Source organism: Seriola dumerili, unplaced genomic scaffold (genome assembly GCF_002260705.1).
Source record: "Seriola dumerili isolate Sdu_G_001 unplaced genomic scaffold, Sdu_1.0 BDQW01000018.1, whole genome shotgun sequence".
In the NCBI taxonomy this organism is placed as follows: domain Eukaryota; kingdom Metazoa; phylum Chordata; class Actinopteri; order Carangiformes; family Carangidae; genus Seriola; species Seriola dumerili.
This window is the reverse complement of record NW_019174273.1, coordinates 171,393-193,980: the sequence shown is the minus strand read 5'-3', so window position 1 is coordinate 193,980 and position 22,588 is coordinate 171,393. Positions and strand designations below refer to the sequence as shown.

The following is a 22,588-nucleotide window of genomic DNA, read 5'->3' as shown; positions in this document are numbered from 1 at the left end:
TACAGGCTGTGTGCATTTCTCTGTGGACTGAGCGCTTTGATACTGTCACTGTATTATAATCAAAATAGATATGGAAATCTCCCTTTATACAATATGGAACCTTTAAATAAGATGATTTTATGGGGAGTGTGTGGTGGTCTTGGTCTGGAGTCCATTAGTATTTCAAGTTTCAATACAAAAACAAAATGTCTATTCTTGATTAAGTGAATAAACTCTATATTTTAGAGGGAAGCACAGAAAAAAAACAACAACAGGTGTTTAAAGTTCAGGAATTTTGTGTCTTTTGTCTCGCTGGCTGAAGACTCCGGCCAACCAGGATGAAGAGCAGGCCGGCCAGCAGGCAGAAGAAGACGGCTACCGGAGCCAGGAGGAATGAGGGACCGTGCTGGATGCTGAGATGGAAGGAGGGGCAGCTGGAGAGGCTCTGATGGAGGGCAAACTGCTCCAGAGTGTCCAAGACCTGGACCCACATCAGATACATCAGCACCACCGCCAGCAGACACAGGCCTGACGGACACAGAGAGGCAAAAAGGTAGCGACCGTTACTGCCAAGATTTAAGATTCAGTCCAAATTGTCACATAATTCTGATGCAAAAATATTTGCACAGCTTGGCTCAGAGTCAGAGGCGTTTGAGAGATTTTCATGTCTTATTTCTGACAGATATCAAACTATTTTTTCTCTTGTATGATGGTGCTCTCTTGCATTAACACACTGTATTTAAAAAAAAAAGAACTGGAAGCGGGTCATGTGCTCCCTAATTTCCGTAGCATGTCATAGGCTATTTCTGTATCAGGCCACCAACCAGAAGGTTAAAAGTAATGAAAACTTTTGCTGTTCTTTTCTTTTTGTTCAATATTTTGTCAATTTCATTCAACACAGCTTTTCCCCACTCTTTAATCCTTGACTGTTTCCTGTTCGTCTTGCTTTGTTATTGTCGTTGTATAGTCCTTACTCTGCAGGACAGCTGGAAACCTGTGTTTTAACTGAGCCGGCGCCACAGCAGGCGATTGTTTTCTTTGCTGGTTTTACTGCGGAATAATAAATTATGATGTACACATGACGACAATCGAAATAAACACAAAAAACTGTTTTTGTTTGTGTTAAACGAGGAAAGGGATCTTCCTCTTGGCTGATGTTAACTTTTCATTCACTTCTTTTGGTGGCTGGATGCCACTTTTCATAGACTGAAAAAGTTTTTTTTTGCAGAATATTTAAATGGAAACGTGTATAAAAACAAAACCATCCATTAACATGCAATTATTGTCACAGGCAGCCCTTAAATTCCCACCTGGGCTTTTTAAATTAATCTGTCTGGGCATATCCTGCAATGTCTCTCACATCAGGAATGTTTTCAGGTGAATGTTGGCTTGAGTAATGTTTTCTCCGCGTGGGTACGAAGCAGCACGTGTGATTTCTGCTGAGACGGGAAGGTATCGATTACGGATGATGGGAGATGGGATTTTCTAAAAGATTACTGTCAACGTCCCAACGACCGTCTACAGAACATCGACTCTCCTGAGTGAAAGGAAAGCTCTCTCTCTCTCATACACACAACTATCAGACATGTGCTGCTGCAAACTGAGGCCCTTTTAAGAGCTGCACCCAGCTGAAGGCGATGATCCTAAACGAGCGAGCGCTGCACACCAGCAATCAAGCACACGAACAGGTGTGTGACTATTTTCATTTATTTAAAGAGAAACTTTTTTTTCCCCCCTTTTATTACTGTTTAAGCTGAATTACATCTAAAAAATAGAAAAATAAATATATTAGCCCCAAAGCCTTTTTTTAAAATTGGATTTTCATTTCATTTAATACATTAATATAATTAAATTGTATTTTTTCCACACAATTAAATAACATATGCAGTCACTTTAGATATGCTCTGCTCTCCTCTTGACAAAAAAAACTTACATATTGTGTTTTAACATCTTAGACCCATTTGAAATGCAGAAAAAACATTGAACAGAACTTGATGTTAAATTCTTCTAAATTAGGATTTTTTTTTTAGGGGGGGGTGTATAAAATAACACACTTGGCCAAAATCTGCTACACAGACCGCTAAGGCGAGCGTTTTGTCGACAATGGTTGGAGTTATTTTCGTGACTTCGACACACAGTGTTTTAGGCCATGGAACATGCAGCCACACTTCACATTACATAAACACACTCAGTCTAGTGTATCTCTAATGATCCGACCACCGGCTGCGTCCACAATGAAGGAGACCCCTCCACTTCTTGAATTACTTTATTTTATTTTACTTTATGGTCTCCTATTTTAATGCCAGGATTTCTGCTTGGTGACTTGTGTGTAACGGTTTTTTTGGAGGTCCAAACTAAACGGACAAACACCAGCCTCCGCGGACATTTGTTAGAAATGTATGCACCCGGGGGGGTTCAACGTGCTCTCAACCCATCAGTCGTACGTCTCTGACCTGCTCTCCAGCCCCGAGAGCGGCATCATTAACCTTAATATTGACATCTAAAAACATTTCGACTCAGGTAGATGATTACGCTTCTGTTAGAAGTCAAATAAAATCAGTAAAGTTTCAGGTGCCATTCATGGGTCTTGTCCACTTAAACAAACAGCACCTGTGTTTGAGCAACTGAAACCAATTAGGCTCAATGACAAACCAACGAGTGGAGCCAACAGCAAAGCACATGTATCCTTACCACCACAAAGCTGAAGGACTCCACCCACTTTATAGAGCCTGTGATTGGTCAGTGGGCCAGCACAGATGGCGAAAAATCCGCCAACGACGACAGCCGCCACACCTGCGACCAGAAAGATGCTCCAGAAGGTCCTAAAAACTGATGAGGAGGAAAATGAGACCTCATACTGTACTGTCATGTAAAACATAAACAAATAATACCAACCAATGGCAGAGTGATGTTCATAGGGTTCTGGAGGTAAACTGTGTGGCTCCTCCCGCGATCTCACTGGCCCATGAGCAGGAAACGGGAAGAGGAAAGCGGCCTGGCAGACCCTCGACGACGGCTGATTTACTGAGAGTTAAAATAGAAAAATGTTCATCAGAAATCTTTGTGCTGCTTTCATAATTTCATCGTATAAGTTTGAAACAACCACATAGGTGAAGGTTCTCACGGATCCAAAGGTCCCATGTGGAGAAATCATGGGAAGTGACCATGAAGGAGCACCGCCAGAACAGACCCTCATGAAAGATCCTCACATTGTTTACAGCCTGGTAAATAAAAAAAAAAATTAAAAATAAGTCATCATAATGTTGAGGGAAAGAAAGAAAAATCCAGACTCAACATTTGTCCGCAAACATGCTGCAGAGCTACAACAGCAGTCTGCAGACTTGCCTGTAAACAGGCAGTGTGTGATTGACGGTGTGAAGAGACAATGTGCATTCCTTGAAATAAGACTCTACCGTTGTGCAGTGCTCCAATAACTGGACAACAAGTCTGATATGTTTGTATTGTATTGACCTTTGACCTCTGCAGCTCATGTTGACTGTTAAGGCAATATTATATCTGCATTTGATAAAGATGACAAATGCACACTGGTATGTCTTTTTCTTTTGTGTGAGCCTTAATGCTCAAAATTTCTGATTATTGTTTTTCTAATTGTTTGTAATTACTGCACTGTATGTTTGTTTACACACCAAAATTTTCAATCTTTTGCTTTCATTTTTATTATTTATTGTTTCCCTAATGGTTTCCAATGCTGTTTTAATGAATGTATTTGATCAGTCGTTGTTTTAAAGGTTAATATGCAAAAATAAAGTCGTTTAGCCTGGTGTGTTCAGAGTGCCTTAGCGTCGTTCTTCCCCTCTCTCAGGCCACTTACCCCACCTCTGTCCTCTGGCCGGCTGCAGGACTCTGCGGCCAGCAGCCAGTACTCTGTCCCGCAGGACAGCAGCATGAACAGGAATCCCACTGCTCCGAAGAACAGAGCCAGGAAGAGGAGCAGCTTCATCCTCTCAGCGGGAGACATGTCTCAAGTCTGTTGGCTTTTTCTATCCACTTTTCTGTTTCAGCATTTGTTTCTATAGTAAAAGTCTGTTTTTCCTCTTTCTTCATTCATTTCCCGCTGCCCGTCTTTGCTTCCAACTGCATTTCCATATTGAAATACACTGTAAAAAAATCCTGATTTACTATATCCATGTGTCCATTACTCTTCTGCTGCGAGAAATAAGTTACCATCATGACAAACACAATCCTCTGGACAGTGTTTCCCTTGCCGTACTGACCAATCGGGTGCATGAAGTAGTCGAATGAAAATAAACACTTGCACCATGTGTTGGGTCAGTTGGAGGGGGATACAGTTACAGGGGGTTTTCACTCTCACAAAAATAGCTCTATGTTGAAAATAGATGCCCTATTTAACATAGAGGACATAGTATTCCCTGCAACCCAAAACATAACCATGTCATTCTTGAAAGAACAGAAATTACACCTGTAGAAATATCTCCTTGGCATTTATTGGAATGCCAGCAGTGAAATCCAGATTTGGTACAGTACAAGGCTATCCAGTATAACTGAGATCTAGGCAACAGTGATGGTCCAACAACAGTCATTCAAACTGCAAGTTCATATATTAATACCACTTTTTTTTTTCTTTTTTTTTTTTTTTCCTCTCCATGACAGGTTGTTCAAGAGATGATTAATACAAATAAAAAAGGTCAAAGGAAAGCGGTGACAATCAGTCAGAGTGCTGCAGGAGAAAAAGACGACAGGACGCGTCTCAGTCAAACCTGGAACAAATTATTTGAACAGATTCTTAAAAGAGGTTTTTTTCTTTTTGTTTTTTAATGACTGACTTATTTTCATCTAAATTCAAATAAACATTTCTTCCAGGTACTGAGGGACATTTAAAAAAAAAAAAAGAAAAAAAAAGACACCAACAAAGAAGAAAGAAAATCAGGAATGGTCAGTTTGTCTGCTGATTGTTTTTTTTTTTCTTACTGTAACAATGTGTTGCATTTTTGCACCAGTTTGATGACTCAGCGATCAAAAAGGTGTTTGATTCGATGACGTTGGTGGAGGTGATCTAGCTAAGCATGTCTTGCTTCTTGAGACAACTCCTTAAGTTTGCATTTAACATATAGCAAGAACCCAACCCTTATACACAGAGAAGTGCATTTTATACAGGACTCATGTTGATTAATTACATATTACAACCCTGTGAGGATAGAATAAGTACATATACGAGGCACACAGAAATTAAAGATTCATCACCTATTATTAACCTACTTGCAGTAAACATTTTTATTTGAGGATCCTTTGGGCTGAGTCACCTCTTTCCTCTAATTTGCGAGGATATTGCCACTCTTTTGGCAGTTTGTTTGGTCCACTGTCGCTCTATCCGAATGAACAGGTCTGTCGGAGCATCCGTGCAAAGGCTCATGGGACTTCCACAGCATGTGAGGTCTTGCGCCGCTTCCTTTTTTTCCGTTTTCCTCGAGGCCTCCGCCGAACGTGCCCCCGCGGCGCCTAAGACATGACTCCGAATACGGGGTTGTGGCGGCAGATGCTCGGGCCGATCTCCTCGTAGTCTCTCTTAGTGTGGCACACTTGGTAAAACTCAGGCTGCGAAATAAATGTGAGAGCAACAGAAGTTTACTAAAGTCTGGGGCCGCATGGAAAAACTTTTTTGCCGTTTGTTTCTGCTCAGTTTTGTTCAAGTAGAAACTCTCGGAGGTTTCTATATACAATTATTTGTTGATATCAAAAATAGATTTTAAAAAGCTGCAGGAGGAATGATTATGTGTTGTTAAAGGGGCTGAAAAACGCTGTTTTGATACTCACAGTAGACGCCAACATTGATCCTCCGAACCAGACGGCGTACCTCTGCATGTGGTGAGTGATGACTTGCACGTCAATGGGTTTGGGCTGCAAACACAGAGATTCATACTCAGTATTTTAAGACAATAAAAACGACTTCCTAGCTAGCTGCCTATTTTTTAATTACAGATCTGTGCAGTCAACATAACAATATGTGAAACAACAATGAAGCCTGTATAAGAGGCTTGTGTAACAACAATCAGACATACTTTTACTGCATTTCCCTCACCTTCAACTTGCCGCCGCTCAGCTCTTCGCTTATTTTCAGTCGTGCGTCCACAGTCCTCTTGAGGTCCCTCTGGAGGCGTCTGCCAAAGTCCCTGAACATGGTGGAGCCTCCGGAGAGCACAATGTTCTGTGACACAAGTACATGTTCAGAAAAAAAAAAACAACCTTTTGTGTATGTCATGTGAGCGTGAGTAGACGCGGAGGGGATCTGTGTACCTTGTACAGCGGACGCCGGACGTCGATGGGACAGTTCTGGATGACTTCATCCACCACCTCCGAGATCGGCTGGGTGAAATCTGGGTTGGCAAACTGGACGAGACAAAACATTCACATTTATACACTTGCAACTATTGACCGGTCACGTCTCTCCTTCAGGGATCGTCATCTGTCAGCAGCAGCAGCAGCAGTGTGAACTCAACAATCTCACTGACCTCAGGATGGAAAAAGATCTCGGGCCCGAGGAAGCGTTCGTAGCCAACATCGATGGTGAACTCCTTCTTGCTGATGGCGTTCACGCCTGTGTACTGTTTGATCCACTTGGAGCCGTCTGTGTCGTACTTGCTGAACTCCTTAACAAGGTCAGGGCAGACGTAGCTGAACCGCTCCTGGAGAAACCAAATAATATAGTGATACGCAGATATTATGAGCGATGGGAGACAGCTGTTTATTACATACTGTTTCATTTCACAAGTTTCTGTAGCTGCACTGGCCTCTTGTGGCCAGACTCAGAAATGCATGACAGGGGAGAACATCATTTTCCACTATCATCTGTTGAGGGTGTCGCTTCCTTTTATGGCTCCTTCTTTTTGCAGATTTCAATACAGAAACAGAGCATGACTCAAAATGCAAGAGCACAACATCCCCCTTAAGTGACCGTGCTGATGCTGTGTGGACTGGAGCGCTTCTGCTTCATGCATCAAAACCCATTTTTAACACCAACAGTTACCACATATGAAATATTTCTGTGAGTTTTATGAACTTCTGGTACAGACCTTTCTGCAATTTTTCAAATCTACAAGGTACTGAGTGTTTCGTTTTTTTTGGGTGGAGCATCACATACTGGCAGCGTTTGAGGCCAATGCAGGAATGAATACTGACCTTGACAGCTTTAGCCGTCTCCAGAGACTGTTCCGGAGGTATCCCCACCTCTCGCTCCCTCAGCAGCTGTTGGATGAAGTACGTGATGTCTCGACCAGCGATGGGGATGTGCTTAATGCAGCTACCGATGACGTAGCCTTCGGCCTGGAACACAAGCGCGCACAAGTTTAGGGTGGAGAATGAGGAAGGAGCAAAAAAAAAAAAAAAGGAATAAGAAAAGAAAGTGACACCTACCACTGGGATAACGTGTGTGACTCCGTCTCCGCTGTCGATCACAGTCCCCGTCAGCGTCCGCTCTCCAACCTGTCTGGATGTCCAGGAGGCAGCCAGCGCCAGGACAGCCTGATGCAGAAAATATAAACTTTAATTTAAAAAAAATAAAGCTGTGATAAAAAGCAAGGAGAGACAATCAGAACGGTAGTATAGATTCATTTAACAAACTGCCTCTATTAACAGTGTGGTACGGTTTCATACAGGATTCATGCTGTAGATTTCAGAACCACAGAGTGACGACATCGTGCAGGATTTAAATCAAGAGGAAATAATCAAATAGACTGTGAAACTTAAAAAGAAGAAGTGAAAATAGACATTTCCCCATTAAAACATTTGTCTTTAAGAAGAAAGAGCCCACAGGTCTGGGTACAACTAGCTGTGAGTGCTGTAGTTGTAGGCATTTGTTCGAACCAGCCACAGTGATTAACTGATTCACATCTTAAAAAAAACAAAGCTTTTCAGCCAATGTGTTTGGTAAACGGATTACAGGTTTGCTGTTGGGCTCTCTGGCCTCTTTCTGGCGCTTCAATGTTTTTGGAAACGTACCTGAACAGCGATGTAGAGACCTGGGACGTTGAATGACTCAAACATGATCTCTGCTGTGTACTCTCTGTTTTCGGGTGTATTCAGTGGAGGCTCTGTCTGGAGAGGGAGGGAGAGAGAGAGAGAGAGAGAGAGAGAGAGAGAGAGAGAGAGAGAGAGAGAGAGAGACGCAGAGAAATGATGTAAAACGCTATTTGACATTTTATGATTTTGGAGAGCTTAAACACAAGACTTAACTTCAGTTACGCAACAGAGAACGAATGAACTTTGCCAGGATTAAAATGTCCAATACTCCCCCATAATCTCCATATCCTTACACATATGTGGCTCAAGATGAAGTGCCAGAACAGTCAGTATTAAATTATTACTGCTCCTAACTGTTGACAGAGGGGAAACAGACTGCACTGTGTCTGCGCAAAGGCTAATTTCATATGGCTAGAAGAGGAGGGCTAATTCAGAGAAGAGCAGTTTCTCTTTACACATCTTCTGACACATTAAAGCCCTTGTCTCTTGTCTTGATTCCATCCTTTTTTTTTTGGTGCTGCCTTGATCCCAAACCATAGCAGCTTCCAAATGTTTTCAGTAGGCACAGCCTCCTGGTCTTGGTCCTGGTCTTACCAAAAGAAAGTAATGGTCTTCAGGTTCTGCCCGCAGATACTTGAAGATGACCTGCTCCATAAATCTCTCCATCAGGTCCCAGTCCTCCACTATCCCGTGACGAATGGGCCACTGGGAAGGAGAAAGGACAGAAATCGGTGTAAACAGTGACTGCAACACACAGGGGGGGAAAAAAAACACACATCTGACTCAATTCATCTCTTCTCTGTCCACCTTTGTTGCATATGATGGTTTGTCGATGGCTTCATCTCCGATAAAGAAGTCCAGGTCGTCAACACCCTTCATCATCCGGCGCTGGGCCTGGTCTCCGACCTTGGCTGATTCTTTGATTGCGATACCTGAAGATGATAAAAAATATATATATACATGAGTGTTTAACTGAGACAAAACCAAGATCACAAATGCCTTTTATACAGTAAAGTCAACTAATATAACAGTACTATCCTGAGGTAGGGTTAGGCAACATGCAACACAGAAAGAGCATCATTATCATATTAACGGGAAGACCTTCTACTAACATTAAACTAAGTTCAAGTACAAGGTTGGTATTATTCTATATCTCTCTTATTCTCAACAGATTCTCAAGAGAAGACCAAAACCAACGATGCATTTGTTCATCTCTCAGCACTTTCTCACTTCCCTATCCTGTCTGTGACATGCCAGCCATAACCCACTGGCTCCTTTTCAGGTTACAAATGTATGATTCATTTTGTTAAAGCTAAATATTTTTCCTAAAACTGATGGACACTGTAATAAGTTTCTGTTGATCACTTAATCAACTAATTGTTGCAGCTCTACTTTGTTGTGTAAATTTAGAAATAAATATCAATGTTAAAACAGAGCCAGAACAGTATAAATAACTGTATTACACATTTGTATACTTACGATAAAATTAAGTTGCAGTTATAATAACGATAATTCCATGAAACCAAATTCTTGTTTTGGTGATTTTAATAATTTACTTACATGAAGGTATGATGAACTGTGGTTCTGTGTTTCCTGCATAACCAAGCTTTGTGTACCTAAAGAAAAGGAACAAAATGAGCATACATGTTTATTTACAGTTCTTTCCCTTTGGTTAAAGTGTTTACTAGGAATTGTAGACAAGGAACAGTCAAAATAATCTGGATGATCCGCTTTCTAATATGAGGATTATCCAGGAAGTAACATTAGCTTCAGTAGCTAACAGTAGCTAAGTGCAATGATTAAGCAGTACTGGGAATAAAAGCACAGCAAATAAAGCAGTCGGGCACTTTGGCGTGCTCATTTGTAGCATTAACTCTGTGTTTACGGACACAATAAGAATAGAGAAGTGAGCAGATGCAGCTAAGTAACGTTAGCAGGTTTTAGACTGAACAGCTAAACAACACAGGGCGTTAGCTGAAGTTTGACAGCCGCTTATGTGGTCAATGAAAGCCAGGCTAACGCTAACTAGCATTTCATTTTTCTCACTTACCCTGTGCCACAGTCAACAACACAAGCCGGCAGCCGACCAGCCATGCTTGCTCTCCTTTAATCTACTCGCAGGTAAATATATCAGGCGCTCGATATGAACGGATATCTCAACAGTAACCGGTTTAAATCGCAGCAGCCTGAATGAATAGCACTCACGGCCGATACGGGAACGCTTCCGGGTTCGGTGAGATTTCTTCTAGTGCAGCGTCAGCATCTTCCATGTCACAACACTGCCCCTAAGTGGATGGAGACAGTTACTGCAGCCGAGGAAAAAATTCAATTGTAATATTCAGATTAAAATTTACAAAGACTATATGTACTTATATAATGATAAAGGCTACAGTTTAAATATAAATAGATAAATCATAATAATAATAAATAAATATATACTTAATTTCTGATATGTTTTTCTGGTTCAAAGATTTAAAAAAAAATATAAAACAAATTTGAGTTGTGTTTCAGGAATATTTTATTTGCCACTTTCTCAAACAACATCTGCAGTGAAATGCAGGTTGACATATTCTTAAGTGCAACACATACTAGTCATTCAATTAAGAGTTAAAGTAAGAATAAGAATAATAAGGGTAAAATGTTGCTAGCAGCTCTGTAATTTTTTCTTTTTATAGTGGTTTTCCATTGAACAAAAATAGCAACCAACCTCATCTCACCCTGCTGACTCCACCAGATGATATCAGTGATTTAGGTGCCATCAGAGGCCAGACAAAGTGGTCCTCACCCTCCACGACTGCATGGAGGGCCACTGATAAAAACGATATATGAGCAGGAAGGAGCTTTAGGGCCTGAATCTGGCCCCATAGTGCCTTAGCACATTAGAGCCAATCCTAGAGCCTGAGAACATTGGCCCTTTGTCCTCGGGCAGACTCATCACTCACACAACAGTCACTTCACCACACCGAGTCTCCTCGAAAAGCCCTTGGCTCTGCTGCTCCTGATAGAAACAGCCCTAGTCTCCCTCTCTGGCCCAGGCCACTTGATGGAAACTCTATCGAGAGCTGTAGGTGAAACAATTTGTTTCAGCATTGTCAGAGCCGAAGCAAAGATTCACCAGGAGCCCGCTATCAGAGGACTTTCCTTTTATATCACAGAGACAAATGACACAAAACACAAGTGGTGTCTTTTGTCCTGTCTTTTTAGTACAACTGAACATCATCGTTGTCTCATAATGATACTAAACACATAGTATCATTGGTCCTAATAGATAAACAAATTACTGAAAAGAAAACGTGATGAATTCTCAGTCTGACGTCAGCCTTGGATTTTAATACATTTCTAATTCATTTATTTCATCTAACAGAATGAAATAATATAAGACAACATTAAACAGTGTGTGAAAGTGCTTAATCTGCCTCTGAAGGTGTTTCACATGGATCGAATGCTTTTGGAAACCTTGAACTTTAACCCTGACGGTATTTTAACTTCACAAAAAAATCTGTTTCTCTGCAAGTGCTTGATATTCCTGTGCATCACTGCTTTGAATACTAGAGGGCACCATTGCTCTTGTTTTTGAGCCTTACACAAATCATCACGAGCCAGTGTTTCACTCACTGTTGTACACAAAACACAATCATGTGTTTCTTGCAGTTCAACCTCACCTCCTCTGGGTTTAATCTTTGTGATCCCTCTATAAAACATCCTTCTTGGAATGGAATAATCAGCGTAAAACAAGGGATTTTTTTTTTACAACCGTGATTCAAGCCACTTTATTTTGCAGGGTCCTTGCTGAGGTGCGATGCATTTAACACTATAGTCTGATGCTTGTTAACTTCCCCACAGCTGCAGATTAATATCCTCTCTGCACCGCTGTAACTTTTGTGTTTACTTTTCTTTATGGGCCCTACTTAGTGAAATGAAGATTTGTGATACTGCACTTAAGCGGATCGGAAGTGAAAATAAAGTCTGGTGAAGGATCAGCTTATATCAAGTTGACTGCTGAACCAATCAGATTTAGGATAATTGTGCTTTCCTCAGGCTTGATCCTATTCATACCCAATGTAATACGTTTAATGGAATTTAATAGAGTTTCATTTTCATTTATCTATTTAATCAATAACAAAACTGGGCGTATTGATGGGTTAATACATTTGGTTCATGAATAATAATTAGAAAAAAAAAATGAGATTAGATCCATTTAAGAGGGATGGGTCTGATTCACTTTAACTTTACACAATGTGCAGTATCTATACAGCCGGTCTGAAGGGAGCAGGCCCTGTGGAGGCTTGTGATCTCCTCTGTCCTCTGTTAGTCCTGTACCTGACACAATTCACCTCCCACAGCAGAATAGATAATTTCCCCCTCATTTCCGATACACTTTGCCGACACAGTAAACAAAGTAGATGAGTTGAGGTCCCTCATCAACTGAAGTATTTCCACTGCCAGAGCCCTGATATGAGTGCGTTTGCATGCGCGTCATTAGAGCGAGGCAGAGGTGGGCCTTATTATTTTTAATAATCTCCTGTTTTTGCTGCTTCTTAACCCCAGGAGATCTTCATTCAGCACTTCCCCTCTCAGTCCTGACTCCTTCCACCACCACCTCCACCACCTCCATCTCTGTGTTGAGTCCCATTAATGATGCTCTGTCATGCAGGCTCACCCTCACACTGCAGGATGCTTTTGCTGCTGATATACCGCAGAGTTTAAACTATACGTAATTGAGATACAACCGGCTCTTAACATCATTTTAACAACACCAAAGTCATCAGATATCACCGTGTTAATGATTTATCTGTTGCACAAAGACTGTAAATGTCACTGCTGACTGCAAGTTTCATCCGGTGGGAGCTGCTCTATTGTGTCTCTAACAATGCACCGCTGCATTGCTAGGCAAATAATTGAAAATGGTTATTTGGAAACACTATTGTGGCACTTACAAGTCAATCATCTGCAGCCGGTGACACTCACCGTAGACACAACTGGACTTTTAAATTCCGCTTCTCTCTTTAAGATCGTTAGGAATAATCACACGTGCAATACTAGCTCACCAGATAAGCAGCTAACAGGGTATTTTACATGCTGTGTATGTGTGTTTTTGCTGGGCCCAGCAGCTATTGTAAGATGGGTGTAATACAGAATGGATTATGTCTAATCTGAACTCTCTGCTCATTCTGACAAAACCTTAATCTCCTGTTTCATATAAGGCTTTTATCAGGTTTCAGTGCAGCCTGGCGGTGACAGCATTTCAGCAACTTAAAATGCACACAGCATGCACCTGCACAGCGAGACCTTCGAGTCAATAATGCATACATCATAGCACACGGAAAGCTAAAAGTTGGGGAAATAAACACAGCAAATGTATGTGCATACTCACTTTCAAAACCACAGAGGAGGCACAATGCACAAAATAATCAATAGATGAATAATTGAGTGATGGTAGCGTTGCTAAAGTGTGGCTAATTCAATAAAACTCCCCGTTCCACGCCGTCCTCAGCGCGGCTGTGTGAAGGTTAAAGACATGGAGAAAGCATTTAGGCCCAAATAACCTCTCAGAGACCACCAGCGGTGGAGGATTTCATTTCCCAGAGAGTCATATAAAGTTGCCCCTCCCACCCCACCCCTTCAAAGCCCCCCAAAACTCACGTATTAATGCTGAGGTGAGGTGAATTCTAATGCTAAGCTGTATGTGGCTTTACTTGCTTGGTTTTATCTTGAAGAAAAAGGTGTAGACATTGCAATATCCCATGTTTGGTCAACTCAATCAGGGAGGGCCCCATTGCTGCAAGTAAAATTAAATCAAATACTGTTCCTGTGCTAGAACTCTGTCTCCTCCCAAATTACAGCTTCCTTTCAAATCAACTTTCCTGGACATAATTAGAAAATTACAGAGCTGTAAAACACAACAAATCTCGTTACTGACTGAAAACATGACGGGTCCATTTTTCTGCGACATTTATTTACATCACATATCAGCAGATTACAGCGTCACTCTTCACAGAAGACCGGTCAAAAACACCGCCATGAACGTTAATCAGATGGTCCATCTCTGTCCGTCTTCGCTTCCAGAATTTCCCTTCAATAAGTTTCTTGAATCTCGGTCAGTATATTCTTTTTGATATGAAAACAACATCATGATAATGTGAAGTCAATAATCTGAGTGAAAACATCAGGACAGGGCCTTGGGTGCGATTTTCTGCTTGATCTGCTCTTGACCTTTTAATCAGACCTTCATTTGTGGCATTGAAATACCATGAGAGAATGTGGCTGTTGTCACTACGTATAAATATAATACTGTACAGACTGAAAAACAATAACGGAAGCAGTAAAATAAAACTTCATGATACAAATAAATAGGCAAATAAATAATTTAGCGGGATATATAAAGGCATAAATTTCCTAATGCCCACCTGAACATGGAAATACGATCCATAAGTGAAATTAGTTTTCAGTGGCGTAGATTATAAATACAGTATTTGGTCTAAAGCAGTGGCTACATGCATCAATTTCTTTGATTTGGGCATATATTTAACTGTCTTAAGTTATATAAAGTTAAAGGGAAATATGGCTGAAATCACCCTGAAGAGAATTTAATTGTGCTTATAGCTTGTTCTTATACTGAACTATATTAAACTTTATAATTCACTGTAGCAGGTGTTTCCGTGTAAGACAGTTCAATAGCTCATTTCACAAAGTACTATAAGGAATATTAATGTCTCTTTAATATTTCTACAGAGCCTCTTAATGTGGCCGAATTAACTCAACCAGTTTTATGAACAAGGGCGAATAAGCAAAAACACAGAAACCATTTAAGCATCCTTCATATTCACTGTAGCAAAGTGTCAATCAATACTGTACGGCAGTGGGAAATATGCATATATATATATGGCAGGATGGTGTGCTGCAAGAGATCTCAAAGTGCCGTCCTCATCATAACATACGAAGAAGAAGAAGAGGAAGAAGAAGAAGAAGGTAAGTACAGTTGGGGTTCCTAGGGTCAATTGTGTTGTAATCAAATTGAAATAAGAAAAATCTGAGCAATAACAGCAAGCATCACCAAGAAATAAAACCAACAGTGCTGTATCAAACCATAGATCAAATAACGCCCACGAAACAAAAGCTTCAAAATATTATTTTCTACATTGAGCTCTACCTGCGTCCTTTTACAGCATGTAATAACCAGAAAATAACTTCAGAGCAGCTTCTTCACAAAACGCTCCACTTCACAAAAAGCAAAGAAATTGAGAGATGCCTCGCGGCAGACTGGATGGTCCTCTCTCTGACAACAGGGGCGATACATTCAGATGGCTCGGTGTGTCTCCAGTCTCCGGTTCAGCAGTGTCATTCTCAGCGGTTACGGTGTTACATCGATCTGATTCACTGTTTCTCGTGATGCTGGGAAAGATACAAAGCCAGTGTGGTGTCCGAGTCCGCTCCTTCAGTGTATCGCAGTCAAGTGAGTGCAGGTCCAGGCTCCAGGGTGAACCTATGACAACAACAACAGCAAAAAAAAAAGGACAGGTTATGTGTTCACTCAGTCTTTAAAAGGCTATAATGCTAACCCACCAGATTTGGAGGTTGATGGACCTGCTTTTGTGCATGTGCGTCATGTTGAAACAGTAAAGGGCCTCAAAACTGTTGCAGCAGTGTTGCAAGGAGAACCTAACATGATTTGACCTTAACCCTGCAGGATGACAGGTTGCTAAAACTTTGTCTTTTGATTTCAGTTCACAAGACTCTAATTTAGTTCTGACTGAAAACCCTGATGAACCGAAAATCAAAAAGCTAACAAAGTGAGGTTTTCTTTTCTTTTCTATGGTTTGGACTAAAGATGAATAAAACTGTACAGCAGAATCACGGCGGGGACCGTCTACGTCAGCGGGAGGAGTGTCGGCGGCAGCAGGAGAAAGGTCAGGAGGAAACGAAGAGGCCCGTCGGTCTGCAGGTTTGCCGTCGCCGCCGAGGGGACGGGCCGCTTCCTCTTGGGCCCGTTGCACAGCGGGGTGTTGCAGCAGGAGATGCAGACCGAGTTCAGCCTCCCGGTGCAGAACTGCTGGTAGCCAGAGGAGGCGATGAGGCAAGCCCCGGAGGAGGCACAGGACTTTCGATAATGTATTCCTGCAAAAAGGAAGAACTGTCATGTTGCAAAATATAACATCAGACCGAGAGAGGCCGTGATTCATTCTTCCCCGCTGTAATTAGATTGCTTAGATTGAAGATGTAACGTATAAGAGAGCAGTGTTTTGGGATGCTGCAGCATTTTATTGCTCTTTCGGGTTACAGAGCGATTGACTTTCTGTCTTCTCTTATTAACTGATGCTTGTCAGTGTGCTGTATGTTACTACAATTTGTATGCTTGTATGAAGAAAAACAAACTCATATTCTGTAGTGCTGCAACTTTTTTCTTTATTGCACTCCAGAGCCGTAGACTCTCTTATCGAGCGTTTTTTGTTGTGTGCTTCTTTGGTATGTTATAACAGAAGTTTTATCATTTTTGTAGCAGTGCTGTTGTGGTGTTTATCTTGTGTTTTCCTTTTGTCTGCAAACTAAATGTCCTCTTACTGGAAAAGAAAAAAGGTTCTGATGAAATCTAATTCAGATAAATTCAATCTCTGCGGGGCAGAATGTTCCATTATGTGGAAATGCTTTTATTTGACAAAGGAGGAGAAATCCATACAACTGAATATTTTCCTCTATGATAGTCTTTGTGTTTGTGTTATAGAAGCGTACAGAAAAGCATCAGCGCTCTGCTACCCTGTCAAGGCAAGGCATAAAACCTTAAGTGCAGCAGATTCAATGTCAGAACATCATCACAACGCTAGTGTCACAGGCATCCTATTACAAAATCGCGTGTCCGAGCATCAGGCCACATGTTTCATTCATATATAAAGTGGTCACCTTGACAAACTGGCTACTGGTGTTTTTTTGTTTTTTGTAAAAAAAAAAGAAAAAAAAAGACAGTTTCCTCTAAACTCTAAAGGAAACAGTCGATTCGACGCCCTACAGACTGCACCATTTTATTTCCTGTAACACAGAGCAAGACTAATCTAATGTCGTGTCAGTGGCAGCTGAAGGAAATCTCCTCCTTGAATAATGAGCTGAAGGAAGTGGTTCAGTGAGATGGTGTATTTTCTTTTGGAACAACGTCAACGCGACACCAAATTGCCTCATATGAAAATGAGCAGGAACATAAAAACAATCGATGGATTTACATTTGTCCGTGGAGGTTTATAATGTGTAGCCTATGTTTTGCACAGGGGGGGGGTAGGGGTGGGGGTGGGGGGGGGCGTTATACAGTGCAGGATGCTTTGTGGAGTCTATCCACACAACAATCGATGCCTCTCTCTCTGTCTTTGAAGCTGGGCANATCTCCTCCTTGAATAATGAGCTGAAGGAAGTGGTTCAGTGAGATGGTGTATTTTCTTTTGGAACAACGTCAACGCGACACCAAATTGCCTCATATGAAAATGAGCAGGAACATAAAAACAATCGATGGATTTACATTTGTCCGTGGAGGTTTATAATGTGTAGCCTATGTTTTGCACAGGGGGGGGGGTAGGGGGGGGGGTGGGGGGGTGCGTTATACAGTGCAGGATGCTTTGTGGAGTCTATCCACACAACAATCGATGCCTCTCTCTCTGTCTTTGAAGCTGGGCAAAGGAACAAAAATAACAGATAACGACGTCTGTTACGCTGAAAATCACAGGAGATTGTTTTGACCTAGTCAGTCTTTTCTGCTGGGTTAGTAAGTTAGACATACAGTATGAGGAGGGAGACAAAAAAAGGGATAGTTTGGTTTCCTTGGTGAGGAGTGCAGGTGCAAACATCACCATCATTGTAGTTTGTAGACTGTGCTTGCATGACTTGACAATAAATGTCACTTAGTAGCTAAAAATCTTTTTAAAAGTGAGATATTTTGCTGTTTTCCAGACATTGTTGTTTACGACTGCGTCTCAGCTCATCCCAGTTGAGACATCAGTATTCAATATTAATTGTCTGTCCATTTATCGGGAAAATTGCGGATGCTTAGTGGACTTAATAATGTTGAACACCCCTCATCTAAATGTTAAAGATATAAAACCTAATGCTCGGAGGTCAGCTGCCTTTGAGTGCTGTGTTCGGCTCCCTCTGCAATTCCCAGGCGGTCACTTTTCGTCCACAGACAAATAAGAACACTAGCTTTCTACTTGGATACCTTCGGCTGGCCTAGCCTGTGGACTCGCAGCCTCAACTATCAATCTTCGCTGAGTCTGTCCTGGATCCCATCAAAGAATATGAAAACCTTGAAAGAATATACTCCCACTAAGGATGCATAATCCTCCAAATCTGTATTTTTAATGATAGAGAATGAAGAAAGATGGAAAGATCCATATCAGCTCTAAAATACATTCGGCACGATTGACAATCATGGGATGCACTGTATGTGTCAGATTTATGTGTGTACATGATCTTTTTGTCATGCTTTTACTTTACTAATCATGTCCTTCCTGTTTCGTTTTGCAATGGAAAACGATGGGAAAGCGTAAAAACACTTGCACTCGGCATAAAGATATATTGGAATCTGTTTTAGAGCCATCAAACAGACAAACAAACACACCGGGCTGTGTGCTTCACATTCTAGCAGCAGAAAGTATTATTTAAAATAAACTTCAGTAAAACAAGGGGTTTAGCATGAACAGTAATAGCTGCCATGGCTCAAAAGTCAAATAAAGGAAAGCCACTTACAAAATATCACCCTTCAATGAAAAACCCAAGGACAAACAGAGGTGCAGCAACCTTCTCTCCCTGCGTGCCGACCTTCACACCAGACCAACCCTGCAGCATTTACGCTTTAAACAAGAAGATTCACATTATACAGCACACTGTCACTTACCATCAGGTTTGACCAGCACCTCCTTCTGGCACATGTCCTGCACGTTGACGGTGCAGTTGACGATGTACTCTGGCGTGGAGCAGTCATTGTGCTTCATCTCCTCACACTGGTAACACTGGATCTGAAGGGCATCTCCTGCACCACGGAGGAGGAACACAATGGCAAAATATACGCTCACTGCTGTTTTTTATAGTGTTTTCCCTATGGAATTGTTTTGATAGACAGATAATCAAATAACAGTTAAAGCACAAGTCAAAATGGGTAGATACTCTGGATAAAACCCATCCAAGCAATGATGTCTAAAATACACTTCATCGGTGAGGCTTCAGGAGACACGACAATGAGTCCTGATGACACAAGGACTGGATCCAGGATTGAGCCTTGTGGTACACCACAGTTGATCTTATATTTCTTAGAGGAGGGTTCATCGAGGGCAAAAAAAACAAAATCAAAAAACATCTCTACCTGTGAGGTAAGATGTAAACCACTGAAGAACAGTGCCAGAGAGGCCCACATATTTATATAGTCTGTCTATGAGAATATTGTGTTCGTCAAAATGCAGTTTGAGGTAAGAAAATCATTCCACTGCTTAAAAACTAACTTCTCTAAACAATGGCCTTCAACCAGGGCAAAAGACTCCAGAGCTACCTCACTAAAACCTACACCTTTGAGATGAGGGTGTTATTTTTATATTAATATTAAAACGCATTCAACATTCTTGCTTTCCTCTGCACTAGATCTGCAACATCTATTTCCTGTATTCTCCCTGCTGTCCTTTCATGACATCATTCTTCTTTGGGAACATATCGAGTGTATTAACAACAGCTGGTCACATTATTCTTACTCGACATATTTTTCTGAACATTTCTTATCTTCTCTGTGTTTTCTTCGAGTTGAGCAGCAGCCGCTTTTATAGATTCTTCTGTTGTCTGAGTGCCTTTGATGGTGTTTCAGCCTCAAACAAGGCTAATGGCGCTACACGAGAGTGCAGTTTCACCTTCTCTTTCCTCTGTACATTGATGTGAAATCACTAGCAGAAGGGCATATGAGCAAGTCTTTATCCAAGTCTGAGTTTTGGTGTTTCTCAGCTCTTTTATTGTCTGTGTTGTGAGTGTCAACAGAGAGGTTATAGATCAACACCATGAGGTGAGAATAAGCTGTAAAACACACATCATGGAAGCACAGAGTGGTCTCTTTAGACTCCCCTTTAACCCATGTATTTATATAGGTGATAAAGCTCCATTTCCAATGCAAACAGGCAGACGAGAGACTTGATGTTCTCTGTCAGTGCAGAGGTACTTTGCGTGTATCCTCATCTCCTAAAGTGGTAAAAAATGTGAGTGCCTCACTGCAACAATGTCTTCTCATAAAGATAAAGTACAGCGCTTCTTGCAGCTTTTGTAAATTTCGTCTGAAGCTTTTAAAGCTGCAGAGAAGAGCTTTTCTTATTACCTAAAGCCTCATGGCGATTCTGAGTATCTATTGTGCACGTGCCCTGACGAAGGAGCAAGACATCTGCAGAAATCAGGATACGACATCTAGACTGGAAAACGTGCAAAAGAGTCAGTGTTATGCTGTCGCTGTTGGTTAATATTGACATTTTAGTGCCATTCGTGTGACTGTTACAGCTGGGGAAATGGAAATCAAATGGTTTATAGCCTTGGGAAGAATTTCTGCAGATCATTTTTTTTGCTGTGAAAAACCCAAATGATGTATTTCCACTGGGTGCACATTGGTAAAGGTGAAGTCTGTCCATTTTTATTGAACCTCTGAATGATTCTTTGCAGGAAGCTGAGGGAAAATGAAAATCTCAACACTATATTAGCTCACAACAGTTTTTTTTTAATTACATATGTCAGTGTTGAATTCTACCTGTCAGGTTCACTTAATTTTTTAATAAGATATCTAGCATCGCATTCAGAGGACATTCCTGCCCTTTCTCTCTCTAGTATCCCACACAGGCTATTCATCCCCACTGGCAGATATTACTGGCGTAATTATTGAAATGGCACCAATCATTAATCTCAACTCCAACAGCGCCATCACACACAACTGATAAAGGTCCACATATAACATCACAACCCCAGCTTAATTACTTTAAACCAAGCAAATGGCTGAAACTTCCATCCATCATCCGGAGGGAGACTCATGAAACCAAGGAACTCATTTTTGGGAATATCTGTCATGCTGGAGGGAAAAACCCAGCGCCTGAGCTCAGCTTATCACTTTTAGAAAATTGCTCTAAATCTATTTCTTGGTTCCATGACAGAAAACAGGAGCTGATAGGAAAAATAAACTGAATCATTTGCCACATTTTGCACCCAGGTGCAGAACAATTGCAAAAGCAATATCTACTGATCACAGTCCCGTTGACTATAATCACTATAGGGACCACAAAAGAAAATAATAGTGAAAAGAAAATCAGACACAGGTGCAGGAGCAGCTCTGGAAACACAATCCCATTTCTTAACATGAGCGCCAGCCACTTCAGACAGAGCGGAGAGCATCACGAATAAAGATCCCTCATTCAAAGTCAGCACATGCACCTGAGAAATAGACAGAAAAAAGCTCATGGGCAGCTGATAAATACGAGTAGGCTATTAACACTTTAAGGGTGTCATACTGGCTTTGCATGTTATCTCCCTCTGTGCCAAAGCAGCGCAGAGGACTCCGGCACGCTGCTCCCTTTCAGTGCGTAAAAACGCGTAAAATCACCAAAAACGCAACACGATTGCCAATCGCTGCCTGTTCTTTTCTCCGTATTCCTTAAGTTTCCCCAAGTGTATAGCTGCGTAAAACCAAACAGTAAATGTCTGCTTTGTGTTCAGATCTGTACATCTGATCTCAGGCACAGACATGCAGAGAAAACAGGCAATAGTTCTGTTTTCTAAATGTGAAGGCATCAAAATAAATTTGTAAACACTTTGGAACAGTGTATTTAAACTGGTATCGTTTATTATATTTGTTCCATCGATGCAGTACAGGAACATAATCAAAACCATATTTGCGCATTGGCATTTCAGCTCTGTTGCGCACGAATGTGAATAGAAAGGAGGTATTTCTTCAGCACATAACGCAATATAAGCTTGTTTTTGTCTCATCCAGACTCCAGACTGTGCCATCACACACCGACTGACGCGGGGCTGCAGTCATCCTCCCCAACTTGCACCTACCTGCGTCGAGAAGGACTCCGAGTAAAGTCGCAAAAACCAGAAGACGCATTCTCTCCCAAATGACGCTCGGAAGGGAAACATCAGACCAAACGGGCTCGTTCAGACGCGGAGGCATGGAGGACGCACCGCCGCGGAGGAACCCCGGACACGGATCCGCTCATCCTCTCGGCTGCGCTGAGAGGAAAAAAAAAAAAAAAAAAAAAAAAAGAGAAGCTCCGTCAAGTGAGAGGGATGAGCTCCAGCGCAACTGGAGACGGAGCCTGAGCGCAGAAATCATACAGCGGACCACGTGACCGCGGGACCCACAGCAGTTTGTCTTCATGCACTGATGCCAAACAAATGATGATAATGTTCCTGTGGAGGCTTTTAGCACTTCATGTAATGGGTTTATGGCTATTTCTGGACTCCTGTTGCTAATAACTGCACCAATAACATCTGTATGTAAAGGCTTGGGCGCATCTGTGACTGACCTTTACACTGTCATTAAAATCTTCCTAAAAGGATTAAAGTTTGTGGCAGCTACTTATGGTGACAGTGTGACCCGTTCATTAACTTTACATTGGTTGTCTTT

At 41.5% G+C, this 22,588-nt stretch overlaps 3 protein-coding genes across 4 annotated transcripts; all 3 read right to left on the bottom strand.

The window, feature by feature from the left end:
* Positions 1-232: 232 nt before the first annotated feature.
* Positions 233-4,335, bottom strand: LOC111232664 (transmembrane protein 182-like). Of its 2 annotated transcripts, XM_022760286.1 has the most exons (5): positions 3,812-4,333; positions 3,104-3,200; positions 2,875-3,003; positions 2,671-2,808; positions 233-507 (listed from the first exon to the last, which is right to left on the bottom strand). In XM_022760286.1, exons 1-5 carry the CDS (start codon positions 3,956-3,958, stop codon positions 266-268), a joined length of 753 nt encoding a protein of 250 aa, XP_022616007.1. In that variant the 5' UTR covers positions 3,959-4,333; the 3' UTR covers positions 233-265. The 2 variants fall into 2 exon arrangements, with proteins under 2 accessions (XP_022616007.1, XP_022616015.1); XM_022760294.1 differs by lacking the exon at positions 2,671-2,808 and having other exon boundaries at positions 3,812-4,335.
* Positions 4,336-4,898: 563 nt separating this feature from the next.
* On the bottom strand, positions 4,899-10,204 carry LOC111232655 (actin-related protein 3). Its single transcript, XM_022760274.1, has 12 exons — positions 10,025-10,204; positions 9,535-9,590; positions 8,782-8,906; positions 8,569-8,679; positions 7,954-8,049; positions 7,369-7,476; positions 7,135-7,278; positions 6,468-6,641; positions 6,253-6,345; positions 6,038-6,163; positions 5,773-5,856; positions 4,899-5,553 (listed from the first exon to the last, which is right to left on the bottom strand). Exons 1-12 carry the CDS (start codon positions 10,066-10,068, stop codon positions 5,458-5,460), a joined length of 1,257 nt encoding a protein of 418 aa, XP_022615995.1. The 5' UTR covers positions 10,069-10,204; the 3' UTR covers positions 4,899-5,457.
* A 3,748-nt stretch (positions 10,205-13,952) lies between these two features.
* On the bottom strand, positions 13,953-22,174 carry LOC111233262 (ly6/PLAUR domain-containing protein 1-like). The gene is made up of 4 exons (XM_022761041.1): positions 22,018-22,174; positions 18,845-18,979; positions 15,819-16,089; positions 13,953-15,457 (listed from the first exon to the last, which is right to left on the bottom strand). Exons 1-3 carry the CDS (start codon positions 22,130-22,132, stop codon positions 15,842-15,844), a joined length of 498 nt encoding a protein of 165 aa, XP_022616762.1. The 5' UTR covers positions 22,133-22,174; the 3' UTR covers positions 13,953-15,457; positions 15,819-15,841.
* Between the last annotated feature and the right edge of the window lie 414 nt (positions 22,175-22,588).